Below are 17,161 nucleotides of genomic sequence, written 5' to 3' on the forward strand. Positions count from 1 at the left end.
AATTTAACGAGGCTTATAGGCAGAAATCCAGTAAATCGAGTAACTCGATGAATCGTTTCAGCCCTAGTTCTGATCTTCATCTAAGTCACAACAATAGAGAAACACAGTCTGCTTAAACTAATATCACACAAACATTATACGTTTTCATGTTTTTGTTGAGCACAGCATGTGGGCATTCGTGGTGCAGGGTGGACAAAGTATGTGAAACCCTAGGCTAATGACTTCTCCAAGAGCTAATTTGAGCTAAAAATCAGCCAACCTGGGGTCCAATCAATGTGATGAGATTGGATGTGTTGATTAAAGCTGCCCTGTCCAATAAAAAACACACACCAGTTTTGAGTTTGCTGTTCTGAAGAAGCATTGTCTGATGTGAACCATGCCTCGCACAAAAGAGCTCTCAGAAGACCTACGATCAAGAATTGTTGACTTACATAAAGCTGGAAAGGGCTACAAAAGTATATCTAAAAGCCTTGATGTCCATGTGTCCACGGTAAGACAGATTGTCTACAAATGGAGAAAGTTCAGCACTGTTGCTACACTCCCTAGGCGTGGTCGTCCTGTAAAGATGACTGCAAGAGCACAGCGCAGAATGCTCAATGAGGTGAAGAAGAATCCTAGAGTGTCAGCTAAAGACTTACAGAAATCTCTGGCCCATGCTAACATGTTTGTTGACAAATCTACAAAACAAAACATTAAACAAGAATGGACATCATGGGAGGACACCACGGAGGAAGCCACTGCTGTCCAAAAAAAAAAACATTGCAGCACGTTTGAAGCAAAGCATAGAAGTAAATCAACAACAGAATGGCTTCAACAAAAGAAAATACGCCTTCTGGTGTGGCCCAGTCAGAGTCCTGACCTCAACCCGATTGAGATGCTGTGGCCTGACCTCAAGAGAGTGATTCACACCAGACATCCCAATAATATTGCTGAACTGAAACACTTTTATAAAAAGGAATGGCCCAAAATTTCTCCTGACCGTTGTGCAGGTCTGATCTGCAACTATAGGAAACGTTTGGCTGAGGTTATTGCTGCCAAAGGAGGGTCAACCAGTTATTAAACCCAAAGGTTCACATACTTTATCCACCCTGCACTATGAATATTTACATGTTGTGTTCAATAAAAACATGAAAACATATAATGCTTGTGCAGTATTAGTTTAAGCAGCCTGTGTTTCTCTATTGTTGTGACTTAGATGAAGATCAGAACACATTTTATGACCAATTTATGAAGAAATCCAAGTAAGCCCAAAGGGTTCACATACTTTTTCTTTCAACTGTATGCAAGAGGATTCTTACGAACCCATTTTCCATCACTCCAGTGTGTTTATCATGATCATTAATCAGAGTTTGTATTTTTCCAAATCTAATGAATGAATGTATCTGTAACATGAAATAAGAAAGAATGGGCCGCTCTTACCCTGGGCTGCCAGTTCTCATACTGTTTCTGTAAGTTGGTCCCTATTGTCTCCAGGGCTTTCTGTGGACTCATAGACAGAGGGTCTGAAAAATGCAGAGACAAAAACTTCATAAACTGCTACAAAATGTAAATAACATCTTAATAAGGCTCTTTTACTAAAGACAAGAACATTTAGTACAAATCTATTTCAGTGATTGTGTCTAAACACTACACAGAGCACTGAAATATTACACAAGCAAACTAGATAAAAAAGTTTGAAGAGTTTTAATTTAATTTTATGTTGGCCTGACAAAGCCTTGCCTGAACATTTTAACAGTTTGAATTTTTAAGAAGTCTGGTTAAGTAGTCTAACTGGCTGTTAACATGTTTTCGTATAAAGCTAGTGTAGGGGGAAAATATATCCATCAAAGGTGAAAACCAGTTGGCATGGTCAAGGATTCTCACACGTTCTGTCTTTTCCAGCGCTCAAGGATGACATTTTAATGTTACATAATTTGGGTAGTTTTATCTGACTCCAAAAGATAAAATCTCGTTGTTTGTAATAATAAATCAAATAGATATAATTGTGGAATTTGAATAAATGTTTGATCATTCTATTTAACTCATCTAATTTAAATGTTTATATTGAACTCATTAATTCGGTTACCAATGTTGTATTGGCCCACACCGGCCATTGTGTGGGTTCTGAACCCATACTTGACCGTACTAGAGGTTGTGGCTAAAGCAATTTAACAATGTCACTCCAGTGTTCTCTTGCTAAAAGGTCCCCATGTAGACCCCTATAATCGTCTTCAAACAACTTCATACAAAACCAAAACTATAACCAGAGGTTCGGCTAGCTCCCCTCTAGTCGCATATAGTTCAATCATATGACTATAACAACTTAACTATAGCAAGGATATTGACCATCTCTCTAATAGCCCACATACAATTACATAAGGTTAAATAATTAATCTGACCATACAATAACCAAAGGTCAATGGCTGAAGCAGTTTATAGGTGTAATTTGTAAAATTTTTGCAGTAAAATAGCCACTAGTGTTATATTTTGTTCAACTGATTACTTACAATATCTCTAATGTTTTCAAGTACTTGTAAATCGTGAGAAAATTGCCATTCTAAACAGTGACAAGGGGCAGTGCAGTCGCCTGTCAACGGCGTCAATATTCACGTTACTCTATGTTACCGCCTTTACTGACGCAAAAATAACGACAACAGTGTTGTGAACAAATGCAGAAGCTAGTGTCTGTCGGGCTACTTGCTTGTTTATGGACTATGATTACTCATTACCGTCTGCCGCTGGTTGTGTCAGCAAAGACAGCTACCGTAAGTGTACAGGCGACCCAAAAAGAGTTTGGGACAAAGAAAAGAGAAAGAATGAGGATCTACATCGGTATGAAAACCTTTAATTAGACAGAGATGACGATCTTGCTTGTGTTTTACGCGACAGGAAAGTTGTTTTGATTCATAATCCTTCAAAAATCTTATGTTATTATATCAATCACAAGATTAGTTTGTAGACTGTAATCAGTGGTGCGTCTTCCCACAGATGATATAGTGCACATCAAGAGGTATTGTACTGCAATATCACATAACGCAACATTCAATGGTGTCATGTCAAAATGGTATTGCAACACTTACTAAATCAAATATTGGATAGAGTTTGTTACTGTTCAGTGTAGATCTCATAATTTTAAATCATAACCTCACAATAAGAATTTTACTGTCAAAACATATTATGTGAAAAGTCATTGTAGATTAGAGGTCGACCGATTTATCGGCCGGCCGATTAATTGGCAGATTTTTGGCATATTTTAAAAAATCGGCTTTGGCCGATTTAGCTGCAAAATTAGGCCGATTAATATGCAGGCGCATCTGCGGGCACCTAAGCGCTGTTGTAGAACTTGTGACGCTGCCTCTTGCTGCTGCAAGCAGATTGCTCCCGTGTGTGTGCAGCCGTGCCTTGTTCACAGAAAGCTTTATTAAATGATGGCGGGATCGCGCGAATTAAGCCGCCAGTACAACAGCGCGACAGGCTTATGTCTCGCAGTGCACTGTCCGTGCAAAGATTAGGCTCATTTCATGTGATTAATGAGTGATGATGATGATGATCTTTGTTTGCGTGATAGAGAGAGCAGAGCCGCGCACTGTCTCCCTGCTTTTATTACTCAAAACAAAACTGACTCAATGGCAAAAGGTCGGAAGACCAAATCATATCCACCGAGGAAATGTTTTTCGTGTTGTTACAGTAACAGTTTGTTTACAGTTTTGCGCTGCTCAGCCTGGATTACAACACCACGCGTCCGATTCGCGAACTGACTCCTTTGAACGGATTTGTTTGAATGAACGGTTGAAACAACAGATCTGTCCCAACACTAAACTCACAAGACGTCACTGTCAGCACAACCAGTCACTTATAGCGCCTCAGAAATGACAATGTTAATGTGTTTAGAAAGATTTGCCCTAAATAACAGTCTGAACTAAAAAACATAGACATTTACTATGTTAACTTTATGATGAATAAATAAATTTATCAGGTCTACCAAATAAGGATTTTATTCTACAAAGCGATAAAAGCCATGGTAAAAAACTGATCATAGATGACAGCAGAGTGTCAGGTAATATCTGTGTCTGATAAATGCATGGTGCAGAGGAGGTTGTAAAACTCTTCAGAAAGACCAGTCATAATTTTTTTAATACTTTGACTTAAATAGTGAAATTTTTACATTTAAAATATCTGCTAATGATGAGAACATTTCGATTATTATGTACATATAGAAAATCGGCCAAACATATCGGCCATCGGCTGCCCTGATTTCTAAATATCGGCCAGAGAAAAAGCCATATCGGTCGACCTCTATTGTAGATTGTACGTTTGTTGATCTGAGCACTTAATTCTGTGCCGTGTTAACACACCATCAAATTGGACATGTAACATCTACGACTAGCAATTTAGTTTTGAACATTACATGAAACCTTACATAATGAAATAAAACGATCATCAAATTTTTCAACTTGGGAGTCAGCCACAAATTCGCATCAAACACAAAATGCACAAAAAGCACCATTCGCGCGTACCGCGGCATTTGCCAAATGAGGCGGAATCACGTCTTCCGCGCCACGACAAACGCCTCCAGACGTGCATCAACGCGTATTCACATTGACTTAACATTGAAATCACTTGCGCTTCACGCCTCTACCGCGGCTGGTGCAAACGCACCATTGGAAAGGATTTACACATCTTTGTGCATTAAGCTTTTAACACAATATGTGTAATTTACACATTATGTGACATAAATTTGATATTTTTTGTGTAAAAACTAAACTTATTTTCTTGGGTTATTTTGCTTATCAAGAAAATATATCTTGATTTAAGAATTTTTAGTTATTTTTACTGAAAACAAGATAAAAATACTAAGTACGAAAGTCATTTTTTGCAGAGAACTAGGTATAATAAGTGAACAATACAGTTAGGGCTGCACGATTAATTGAAAAAATAATCGAAACCGAAATTCAGATACTTTAACCGACCCTATTTTATCATGTCGGTTATTTTTGGTTTTTAATCCTATTAATACTTTCCCTTTAAAACATACTACCGCGTGTGAGGTTACGTGGCTCCGCCCCATCCAGTCAGTAGCATAGAGACACATGGAGAAGAACTCAAACACTGTGTTAACTGAACAGATCATCAGTGCCAAAGAAAAACGAAGTAGTTGCGCATGTGCGGGCCCCCGTGATAAAACTACGGAATGCGCGATCGAGTTTTTACAGCAAATTTGCATGACGCGTAAAAGTTTTATGTCACCTTCCGCTCAGTTGAATCTACCGATGAGTCTACGCAGCCCGGGTAAAATCAATTCATAACTCAGAACCGCGAGAAGACGCGGGCAAGCAGGTTTTTTAAGACATGGCAGAGATGAGGGAGAGAGAAAACGGGAGAACTTCTAATCTACATTAACACCAGAAACATTATAAATGAGAGTAAAAGTCTTAGACAGCAGTGCCCAGTTAAGGAAAACTGAATAGAAGACAAGAAACGTGTAAAGGATACAATGTGTATTACCATGCCACTCATCTCATTATCTGGATATAGCTTATTGTATATGTATGTATCTTATGGCTAGAATTAGTCATCTGGGTTGTATGAATCTGGGTTCATAAGTTCCTATTCTGAAAGTTTCATCAATTGTGCATAATAACATGTGCAGCAACTGCATATGGTCAGGTCTATTTAGTATTTTTCAGTAATGCAGTTATTTTGGGGGTAAATGTGAATAATTGCATTGCAGGCTGATTTAAGGTGTGCCATAAATTTTCTGCTTCTCCTCCTAAAATTTTAAGTCAGGGGGTACAGTACTCCTAATAACAAAAAAAGTTAGTCTGGACCCCTGAATTAATGTTTGTAAATTATCTTTGCCAAGCAATCCCAGTATGACATCAGCTTGCATTTGTAGTCCACAAAAGCAATAAATCTGAGAAATGTTAATATATTCTTAGATGTTTACATCGGCTATTATGGAAGAGAACGATCCCCGATTGTTGTTTCCAGGAAAATATTCACACTGTGCTCTGCAACTGTTAAAACTCCAAAGTATGTGTGAGTGCACATTTAGTTTCTGTTTTGGTTTCACTCGCTCCGTATCCGACAAAACAAACTCGCTTTCTGTCCGTCCGACAAAACAATCCACATACTCAGTTTTCTGATTAAATCTCTTCCTTTAATCTTGTGTATCAATTAAATCAAATATAAAAAATATACAAACAACATATGACAAGAGCGCACTACATGCCGCAAGCTTCACAAGCTGTGTCCCAGTTCAAGGGCTGCGACCTGCCAAGCATGCAACCTAAAATGGTGAGCACTCGGTCTTTCAAGGTGGAAGCCTCAGAAGTCCGCGAAGAGAACTAAAATGAGACGGTCTAACCTTCGGAGTACCCATAGTTGCGTCACCTGCTGCACGCGCAGGCCGCGCCTGTTAGCAGGACACAGCTGAGACGTTTCTGACATATTAAAATAAATATAGATTCAGAAAAATGTAAATTTTAGAAAATATGACAGTAGACAGTCATACACAATTTTAACACGATATATTTTTCAATGTAAACATACAGAATATTTGTCTAAATGGTCTAAATGATATACATAAATAAACTAAGCTTACACATTAAGATAATTTTTTAACAAAAATATTCAAAGGCTGAATCTAAAGCAAAATAGGCTCCACAGTATGTGATATATTAGAGCCTTGTGTGTAAAATAGCCCATCCAAATCATTTTATTGTTGGACTGTTCAAGTACTTAAGTTACTTTCCTTAGTAACTAATTACTTTTGATATACAGTAACTGGTAGAGTAATTCAATTACTTTTAAAAAAAAGTAACTAGTAACTGTTACTAATTACTAATTTTCAGTAACTCACCCAACACTGAACACAATTGACCAACGAATTGCAGAGATTGCATGAATTATATTCGCAAATGTATCTCGCAATGTCAATACGTGAATACGTTCAACTCTGTGACATTGCAAATTAAAAACATATAGTAAACTGGAGTTTCCGAGCCTCCGCCCAGCTGCAATTCTTTTTGCACCCCTCCTCCTTCACTGCGCATTTATTTTGCTTTTGTTCTGTTACTTGAACTTGGGGTTTGAGCTGCCTTTGAGAACAACAAGCCAAGTTAGTTTACCATTAATTATTAAAGGGGACATATTATGAAAATCTAACTTTTTCCATATTAAGTGCTATAATTGTGTCCCCAGTGCTTCTATCAACCTAGAAAATGTGAAAAAGATCAACCCAGTAACTTAGTTTTGGTAAACCATTCTCTGCAAGCATGTGAAAAAATAGATAATTGTAATTTGGCTCCTATTGTGATGTCAGAATAGGATTATACTGCTCCCTTTATCTGCACTATCCAACCACAGCACAGCCATTTAGTACAGAGAGAAAGAGAAAGAAAATAATTCACAGCACAATTGAGTTTCAATTGCAACAAACCACCATCATTGTAATTAGTGTTTGCATTTCATCCACTCATTTGCATTTTCAATGACACACCCAAAACGGCACACTTTTGCTCAGGCCTACAAAGTGGCAATTTTAACATGCTGTAATTAATAACCTGTGTGGTATTTTGAGCTAGAACTTAAATTACGCACTCTGGGGACACCAAAGATTTTGTTTACATCTTTAAATCTTAAAAATCTCATATTATGTCCCCTTTAAGACTTAATGGGCAGGCAAACTCGTGAAACAATGAAAGTAAAGTCAATCACTTAACAAAGTGAAAAAAGCTAAATATAGTTTTTGACGTCTACTAAAATAAAGCCGTTATTAATTTTCCTAATGCATGGTTATTTGATCTTAACTTCCGTTTTAAATGTTATACATTTTGCAAAGAAGGATTTTTAGCACTTTGTTTGAACAGCAACTAAGCGACCCCCCCATCCCCGGTATGCAAAAAATTGTTAAAGCTGAAACTGGACTGCGGTGTAAAAAGGTTGGGGACCCCTGCACTAGAGCATTTTTTTCTCAACTGGTGGGTCATGACAATGGGTTGCAGAGAGTGCTGTCAAAGAAACAAATAATTTTTTTTTTAATTGTTCTCTAATGTGGGACTTTAATTTTGAAAGGCACGCGTGAAAGCCGTATCATCCTTCCATTCAGCATATCATATCTATGTGAAAGTGGTTCATCTTCTTTGGTGCAGCTTAACTTAATGCAATAGAGCCTCGGACATTGAGCACGATCTTAGGGTAGCTCTGTCTACTAATACCCAGAGTTTGAAACTCTTATCAGCAGTAGGGCACATTCTCTGTTTTCTAATTAGATTCCCGAATGACTGTTAAGTAGGGTCTCAAAAGGAACAGTAACCACATTGAGTTCTTAAGTTTTGGTTCTAAAAGTGGCTCTGATGCGATGCATGGTCACTATAAATAGCCATGTCTTACCTCATGAATATTAATTACATTGAGCCACTGTTTACAGTCACGCAACCAAATGAATGCAGCTTACCACAGAAAACACTTGCGCTGCTGAGGTATGCTTTGTATACTTTTTGTTAAAGAAAATCAAAAGTGTGGATTTACTTCCAAAAGTATAACGCTGAAGCAAAGTGTAACACGTGTGACAAAAATTATATCCTGCAAAGGCAGCTGTAGAAGTAATGAGACAAAACACTTGCTCGAGCACGGCATAAATCTCAAATCATGCAGTGTTTTCAAAGGTTTGAGCACTACTGCTCCTAACATGTCCACTTCACTAGGTTGGAAACCTTATGAGGACTACTTCAACAAGAATAAATTATATAGACCCCTTCACAGTTCACGTCACAGGCGGTTCCCACTGCGCATGTCGGGGTCAGAAAAGTCATTACAGCAGATTGAGATGCGTATTATTCGGTATTGTCAAAAATGCCTACTTGGGTCGTGGGCTTTGAAAAAGGCACCAGGTCTGCCATTTAGTTTTTTGGGATTCCTGCAGAATCTCAAAAACAAAAAATACAACATCTGTGGCTGCAAGCAATTAAACGTGCTGACTTGGACAATGCAAAGATCAAAGAGGCTTGTGTTTGTAGTGATCACTACATTTCAGTAAGTCATCATTTTTTAGCCCTGTTAGATTAAACTAGATAGCCTAAATGGTATGAACAATTTGACCCCATGCTGCGCATGCACCCAATAGTCATTCAATGTTTAGAAATCTTGAAGTGGTCTATAGTGACAGAAAAATATAAATTCACATTACATTTAAAATATTTATTAATACAGTGATAAATAAACACAAATGGAATTTATCATTTTTTATTATAATGAATCAGAACCAGGAATCTTTAGGCAGAACTGGAAGCGGAAGATTTCTTACAATACCAAACCCTACTGTAAATTGAACATATGTTTATAATAGTTGTCATAATATATGTACAGTAAATAAGGTTATGATTATTTTCATTATTCTACAGTTAAGCCAACATTAATATAATGGCAATATATCAGATATCTCCAAATATTTTCTATATTTTGATGAATGTGTTGTCTTAGGGATGGGCGATATGGCCTAAAATCCATATTGCGTTATACATTGCAGCCTCTTGCGATAGCGATATGTATTGCGATATAATAATTTTAATAGACTCGTTTCAGAACAGGTTATATGGACCCTTACAAAAGCCAAACTGCTAAAAAAGTAAGTAAAAGTAAACCATTATGGCCAGATTAGTCTTGTCACCTTATATATTGCATGTTTCACAATTACTAGACCATAATGCCAATTTCGCACGTGGAGCAGCAGTTAACTTATGTTACTTATGGCTTAAATCCAAAAAATAGACGTTGCATCTGTCTTTTTCACAAGTTCCTCTGTTTCGCTGACGCTTTCATCCATGTTTATTCGGCTGCAGCTCGTGGCTCTAAAGTTCGCGGGTAGATTCTGTCATCAATACGCATTATCGCGATAGTGCAATAGATTTAAAATCTCTATCGTAGGTCAATTTTCTATCGTTTATATTGCATATCGTTTATATTGCCCATCCCTATGTTGTCTCATACTAAATAGAAAACTTGTATGGGGCTATTTAAATAGCCATAAAATACGACTTATCACTCTTTTTTACAATTTGTATTTCTTATGATAGGTAAATTGGGACAGTACTTGTTATTTATTGAGAGATACATTTGCTCAATTCAAGTTCCTAAAAATGTGGGTTGCGGCTTGATGACCATGTAAAAATGTGGGTCACATGGCCACACCAGTTGAGAACCACTGCACTAGAGCATGTGATAATCTGTGCTCATAGTTAATGGCAATAAGTACATCATTAAAGATCACGTTCTTCATGATCCAATTTTTCAAACTTTAGTGTGTAATGTTCCTATAATAGCATAAGTAATACCTGTAAAATAATAAAGCTCAAAGTTCACTGCCAGGCGATATTTTCTTTAACAGAATTCCCCTTTCAAAGCCTACAGCGAACGGCCGGTTTGGACTATAGCCCTTTACTTCCCGGTTGAATAACGTTAATATAAGAGTTTTTGACTAAACTCCGCCCACAGGAATACATTAGTCGCCAGCTATGGCTCAAACGGCGCTGTTAAGTTAAGCTGCTGTCGAATCACAACACACAAAACAAGCTATACAATCATGCCCGTTACATATTTCTAAAGGAGGGACATTATAGAACAAAGACGACATGAGCCTGTTTTTAGGACAGCGAAAACAGCGGTAGAGAGACACCAAATCACGATATGGCTCAATTTAGAATAAAAACATTTGTTCGGAATTTTGAATCATTAAAGGAACATTATATAAGAAATTTATATCAATTAATCATAAAATGGCCCTGATATGTCACTAGACATGAAGAAATCATTTTCATTTCAAATACTTATATCACTGACAACAGTGTTCTTGCCAGGATATTGTCATTTAAAAAGTGGAGTTGCAGCCCTCAACTGATGTTTATGTTGACATTTTGTGTATTGGCCACCAGTTGTGTGATTGCAGTACCAGTTTTAGCCACAAGTTTTGTGATTGCAATACCAGTTTTGGCCACAATCCTACATACTGTTCCTTTAATGATCGTTTATTGTACATTAAATAATCAGTGTTGTAACAGTTGTGTTTTTGCCATTCATTTATTCTTTCTTTCTTTCTTTTTCTTTTAAACGCCATACCAGCTTCTAAGGCTATATTCAGGGTGAGAATAAAGTATAATTAAATAAATGAAGATTAAAAAATTTTTTTTAAATTTATTTCCTCTAGAAATCTTAAAACCATGTTTGGATTTCATTCATTTATTAGCTTATGGGAGAACAGTATTTACCTCAGTATTTATTGTTTCAAAGCATTTTACAAAGTGCCTTACTATCTTTTATATTCTTCTCTCATTTAATTCTTCTACAGGGAGTGCAGGCAAGTTGTATTTTTGAGGATTACTTTTGTTATTGTACAACTACAGAGCTCTTGGTCAATTCAAAATGTTAACAAACCCTCAAACCTGAACATTTAAGTAGTAAAAGTTAAGTTTTGGCTTTCTTAAGAGAATATTTCTATGTACATCATTATTAGGCAACTATTAGTGTGCAGAATTATTAGGCAACTAAATGAAAAACAAAGATTTTACCATCTCGCTTGTTTTTTGTCACCTGTTAAAGTGAGAATAATAAACAAACTCTACATTTACAAAAAAAAATTAATAAAACAATAAAAAATATATATATATAAACTAGGGCTGTCAAAATTAACACGTTAATAACGCGTTAACGCAAATTCATTTTAACGCAACTAATTTTATTAATGACGATTAACGCAACGCGCAGTTTCTGTTTGACCCTTGGTCCAGCCCATATTTGAATGAATAGAGACGCAGACAAATGGGATCCTGTCTAAATGATTCAAAGGTTTTCATAGAAATAAGAACATTAACCAAATCGTCTAGCAAATCCAATGCTCTAAATGCTCGTTGGACATCTGAAATGATCTATATTTATACGTCTGAGGTGTAACGTTCCCGTCCTCCTAATGCTTAATCTAATGCAAAGATGTGTCTCAATTCATTTTGGTTTCGCTTTTATGCATGACTTAGAAAATAGACTGCAGGACTTGCTTGATGTTAAAAGAGTCATTAAGAGAGATAAAGTTCGGTACCTGATTATTGTTAAAGAGTCATTAAAAGCGACAAGACTCAAAAGCGATCTCCTCACGCTGACTGACTGACATCTGAAGCGCGTGCACACAGACGTGCGAGTGCGCGACCCGGATATATAGACATCTACACAAAATTAAAGTTTTACAAATATCTGCTTTGATAAGAATTCACGCAGGTAGGATCTATAATCTGTTATGTATTAAGTAAATGTTTGGTTAACTGTTGGGTAAAAATATCTGATGTGTAACATTAAATTAGATCACTTAGATTTTAAGCAGTCTGTCACAATGTCAATCAAACAAAAGAAAAAAAAAGTTTAACATTATATTGATGATATTTTTGCTTTGTGTGTGCTAAATCTTATAGTTTTATCAGTGATTTTAAGGTATTGATGTGGTAATTTAATGTATGGATGTGGTGATTTTTCTGGTAATTTAACTTTGCTGACTCTTTCAACTTCAAACAGGTGTAGTTGTGTCTTATTTTGTTATATTCCACCAAATCATGCATTGTTCTATGTTTTAATAGAGAATGTCAAAATATATACAACAATGTCTTTGAAAATTTGCTAATTTCGACTAAATTTGACAGAACATGTCAAAAATGATGCAGCATCAAATAAAAATGGAGAAAGAAAATTCTTCTTAAAGGAAAATGCATATACAAAACAATGGCTTGATGGTTCTGTTAAAATTGTAAACAGGCTGTTGTTAACATACATTTGCATAAAGCATCTATATATGTATATATGATCAGAGTATTAAAAACCTGAAAAGTGTTAAATTAGGGTAAATTTAGAACGGATAAAAATGTGCGATTAATTTGCGATTAATCGCGAGTTAACTCATGAAATCATGCGATTAATCTAGATTAATTTTTTTAATCTATTGACAGCCCTAATAATAAACTCAGTGACCAATATAGCCACCCTTCTTTTCGATAACAGTCACAAGGCTTCCATTCACGGATTCAGTCAGTTTCTTTATCTGGTCTGAACCAACATTTTGTGCAGCCACAACCACAGCCTCCCAGACACTGTTCAGAGAGGTGTACGGTTTACCTTCACTGTAAATGTCCTGCCCAAGAAGGGATCAAAAGGTCCCAATAGGGTTCAAGCCAGGTGAAGAAGGGGGCCATGGCATCAGCCCTTCATCTCTAAGGCCCTTACTAGCCAGTCATGCAGTGGAGCACCTCGATGCATGTGATGAAGCGCCGTCCCGCACAAAAAAGTCCTCTTGAAAGATGCAGATTTTTTCCTGTACCACTGCTTGAAGAAAGTGTCTTCTAAAAATTGTCAGTAGGTCTGAGAGTTTTTTTATTTCCATTTTCAACCCAAAAAGGTCCAACAAGCTCATCTTTAATAATACTTGTCTGTGCCTGCCTGCCTGTAATGTAGAAGACACTTTCTTCAAGCAGCGGCACAGGAAAAAGTCTGCATCTTTCAAGACTGATTATTTTGCAAGACAACGCTCCATCACATACATCAAAGTACTCCACTGCATGGCTGGCATGTAAAGGCCTAAGAGATGAAAAACGAATGACATGGCCCCCTTCTTCACCTGACTTAAACCCTATTGAGAACTTTTGAGCCCTTCTTAAGCAGGACATTTACAGTGAAGGTAAACCGTACACCTCTCTGAACAGTGTCTGGAGGGCTGTGGCTGCACAAAATGTTGGTTCAGACCAGATCAAGAGTTTATATATATTTTTTATTTTTTTATTTTTTTGTAAATGTAGAGTTTGTTTATTATTCTCACTTTAACAGGTGAAAAAAAACAAGTGAGATGGCAAAATCCCCGTTCTTCATCCAGTTGCCTAACAATTCTGCACACTAATAGTTGCCTAATAATGATGTACATAGAAATATTCTCTTAAGAAAGACAAAATTTCACTTTTACTACTTAAATGTTCAGGTGTGAGGGTTTGTTAACATTTTGAATTGACCAAGAGCACTGTAGTTGCACAATAACAAAAGTAATCCTCAAAAATAGGGCTGAACGATTTGACCTAAAATCAAAACCTCGGTTAATTTAACATTTGACATCGGTTACGATTAATGAGCGATTATTATTATTTTTTGCCTCATAGTTCGCTGGCAAGGTTTGTATTTTAAATATGCTCAGATATTAAAGGTGTGATATATTTTTCTATTGAAAGGGCATTTGTTGTTATCTTTGTGATTTTAAAAGAATTAAGTGAAGAGGAAAGTATTTTGTGTGAAGGTTATTTATTTAACATTTTGACTTCAACTGAAATCAAAGCACACATTGCTTGAAATGAAAAGAGTCACATTTTAGTGTACTGTATACTGCAAGTTTCCTAAAGAAAAAGTAGAAAATAAATAATTAACCATTTTTAAGTCTAGTACTTCAGGGCTCCAGGCTAACTTTTTTGTCATTAGGAGAACTGTACTCCCTGACTGAAAATTTAAGGAGCACAAGCAGAAAATTTAGAGCACAACTTAAATCAGCATGCAATGCAATTATTTACATGTCCCCCCAAAAAAACTGCATTACTGATAATGTTATTATGTACAACTGATGAAACTTATGAACCAAAAATTATACAACCCACATGACTAATTCTGGCCATAAGATACATATACAAGTTATATCCAGATAATGAGATGAGTGGCAGGATAATACACATTGTATCCTTTACACGTTTCTTGTCTTCTATTCAGTGTTCCTTAACTGGGCACTGCTATACAATACCTTTACTCTCATCTATAATGATTTGGTGTTAATGTTGATTAGAAGTTTGCCCGTTCTCTCTCTCTCATCTCTGCCATGTCTAATTTAACATGCGCGGGCGCTCCCGCGTCTTATCGCGGTTCTGAGGCATGTGTTGACTTTTCTCGGGCTGCGTAGACTCATCGGTAGATTCAACTGAGCGCAAGGTGAAATAAAACTTTTACGGGTCATGCAAATTTGTGGTAAAAACCCGTTCGCGCATTCCGTAGTTTTATCACGCGGCCCGCACACGCGCGACTACTTCGTATTTCTTAGGCACTAAATGATCTGCTTAGTTAACACAGTGTTTGAGTTCTCCTCCATGTGTCTCTATGCAACTGACTGGATGGGGCGGAGCAACGTAACCTCACACGCGGTAGTATGTTTTAAAGGGAAAGTATTAACAGGATTAAAAACCGAAATAACCGACATGATAAAATAGGGTCGGTTAACGTTTCTGAATTTTGGTTTCGGTTATTTTTCGATTAATCGTGCAGCCCTAGTCAAAAATACAACTTGCCTAATAATTCTGCACTCCCTGTATATCTATAAATACATGTATAAACATGCAGTCAGACTAAATTCTATTTCTCAATAAAAATCTGATTATTAATGTGACAGGTGCTTTAGAATAGAAAGTAGCTACATCCCTCTTCACCTAGAAACACTTCACACCTGTAGCTCCCTCTCTCGTCTACAAATATTAAATCATTCACTTTTCCTGTTTGATTAACTTTTGTTACTTTGATAAAGGTTATTCTATATTTTTAAAATACAGTAAAAAATTGGTTTTGCAAATCAAATGATCCTACTATTTTAAGTTTTGATTTACGATAAGTTGACATAACCTATAAAAAACAAGTTGAAATTGTTCAACTTAATTTGTTAAGTTAAAGTAGCAAAAATATATGCAGATTTGATATCATTTTTACAGTGTATGCAGTATTTGATTACTTTCATGTTGGTCTGTAGTTTTCTGTAATTTCAGTTACAGACACTAAATAAATACATTAACATATTTAAATAAATAGTGAAATATTAAAGTTGAGATGTTTGGACTTTTTTTCAAAGAAATGTTTTTGTTATTACCCCAAGTAAAAGACTGACAAAGGTACCGTTGGGTACTGGTACCGAATTTCAGATATATGCATTATTTCATAACATTGATTGTTATAATGTCACTATACATGATTATTGCTATTTATCATAATAGTTTGCAAATTGTGCATGTTTACACTATTTACAACCTCTAGGCTTATTTATGTCCTGATAATGATGTGAGATATTGACAACTGTTGTCATGATAATCGCACAACATACTACAAGCAAGCGCAACAACATGCAACATAGACCGCAAACAAGTTTACAAATAAGAGATTTAACTTACTAGTCCATCAACAAGATTGCCAGATCAGCATCCCTGTTGCATCCAGTGCTGTCTTTTAGCTCACGCCAACGAGTAAAAGCCTGACCGAGTGGGACTCTTGTCCAGTTCCTAACACGGTCAGATTCTCTTTTCCTTTTCCTACTCTCTTCCGAAAGCGGTTTCTTAAATTTTAAATAATTTAGCCTCACGTCTCAAATTCGCGGTGGAGTTGTTGTTATAGGCTTGATCGACTTCATGCAGCGCTGCAAGAACCAACAGCCGGATGACGTCAAAGTGCCGTCTCGGATCATTCTCGCGGTACTTTGACGTCATCCGGCGGTCGGTTCTTGCAACGCCGCACGAGGTCGAACAAGCCTAACGTGTGTGACGTCGTTGCCGTAAAGCAAGTCGTGATTCTCACGAGATTTGTCAGGGGTGCTTCTCTCAAGCTTGCATTGCTGGTTTTGATAGCGGCGTCCTCCCCAAGCTTCAACAGGAGGATGATTCGCCCTACTATGACTTTGTTTACCACCAAAATAACTTTGAAGCTGTTATATTAAGGTAAAATAACTGCATAGTATGTCTTTAAATGTTTATGAACAAAAACGCATTGGGCCCGCAACATGGATTGTTAACTTAAACAATGTGTAGTAATCTTGCTTGTACTTGGCACTGTGTTCTGCAATGTTGGTTCTTATGACAACTTATGGCTTTGGATGTTCCTCATTTGCAAATAAGACTGGGGCAGATGGATAAATTGAAACATTGAAAACTCACCTATCCAGCACTCTAGTCTGGCACAAGGTGAAGTCTTGACTATGTCAGGAGGGTCCACACCAACATTAAGACACAACACCAGAGCCACGCTTACTGTTTTCATCTGGAGAAAAACAGAAATATAGGGAAATTACACAACCCCATGTTCTTCCCATATGCAGACAAGACAATTATTTCACATAAAAAAAATTTAGTTTACATTTTAAATTAAAATGTTT

General features: G+C 36.7%; 1 protein-coding gene across 5 annotated transcripts in view; it reads right to left on the minus strand.

Moving 5' to 3' along the window:
* rptor (regulatory associated protein of MTOR, complex 1) overlaps nucleotides 1-17,161 on the minus strand; it is a 245,859-nt gene that overhangs the window by 203,500 nt on the left and 25,198 nt on the right. For all 5 annotated transcript variants that reach the window (XM_055213775.2, XM_055213774.2, XM_055213771.2 and 2 more), the window contains exons 3-4: nucleotides 16,944-17,046; nucleotides 1,420-1,502 (exon numbers count right to left, since the gene is read on the minus strand). In XM_055213775.2, coding sequence (XP_055069750.1) covers nucleotides 1,420-1,502; nucleotides 16,944-17,046 — 186 coding nt within the window. The remainder of the gene's footprint in view (nucleotides 1-1,419; nucleotides 1,503-16,943; nucleotides 17,047-17,161) is intronic.

The sequence above is a fragment of the Misgurnus anguillicaudatus genome, chromosome 8 (assembly GCF_027580225.2).
Source record: "Misgurnus anguillicaudatus chromosome 8, ASM2758022v2, whole genome shotgun sequence".
Taxonomy (NCBI): domain Eukaryota; kingdom Metazoa; phylum Chordata; class Actinopteri; order Cypriniformes; family Cobitidae; genus Misgurnus; species Misgurnus anguillicaudatus.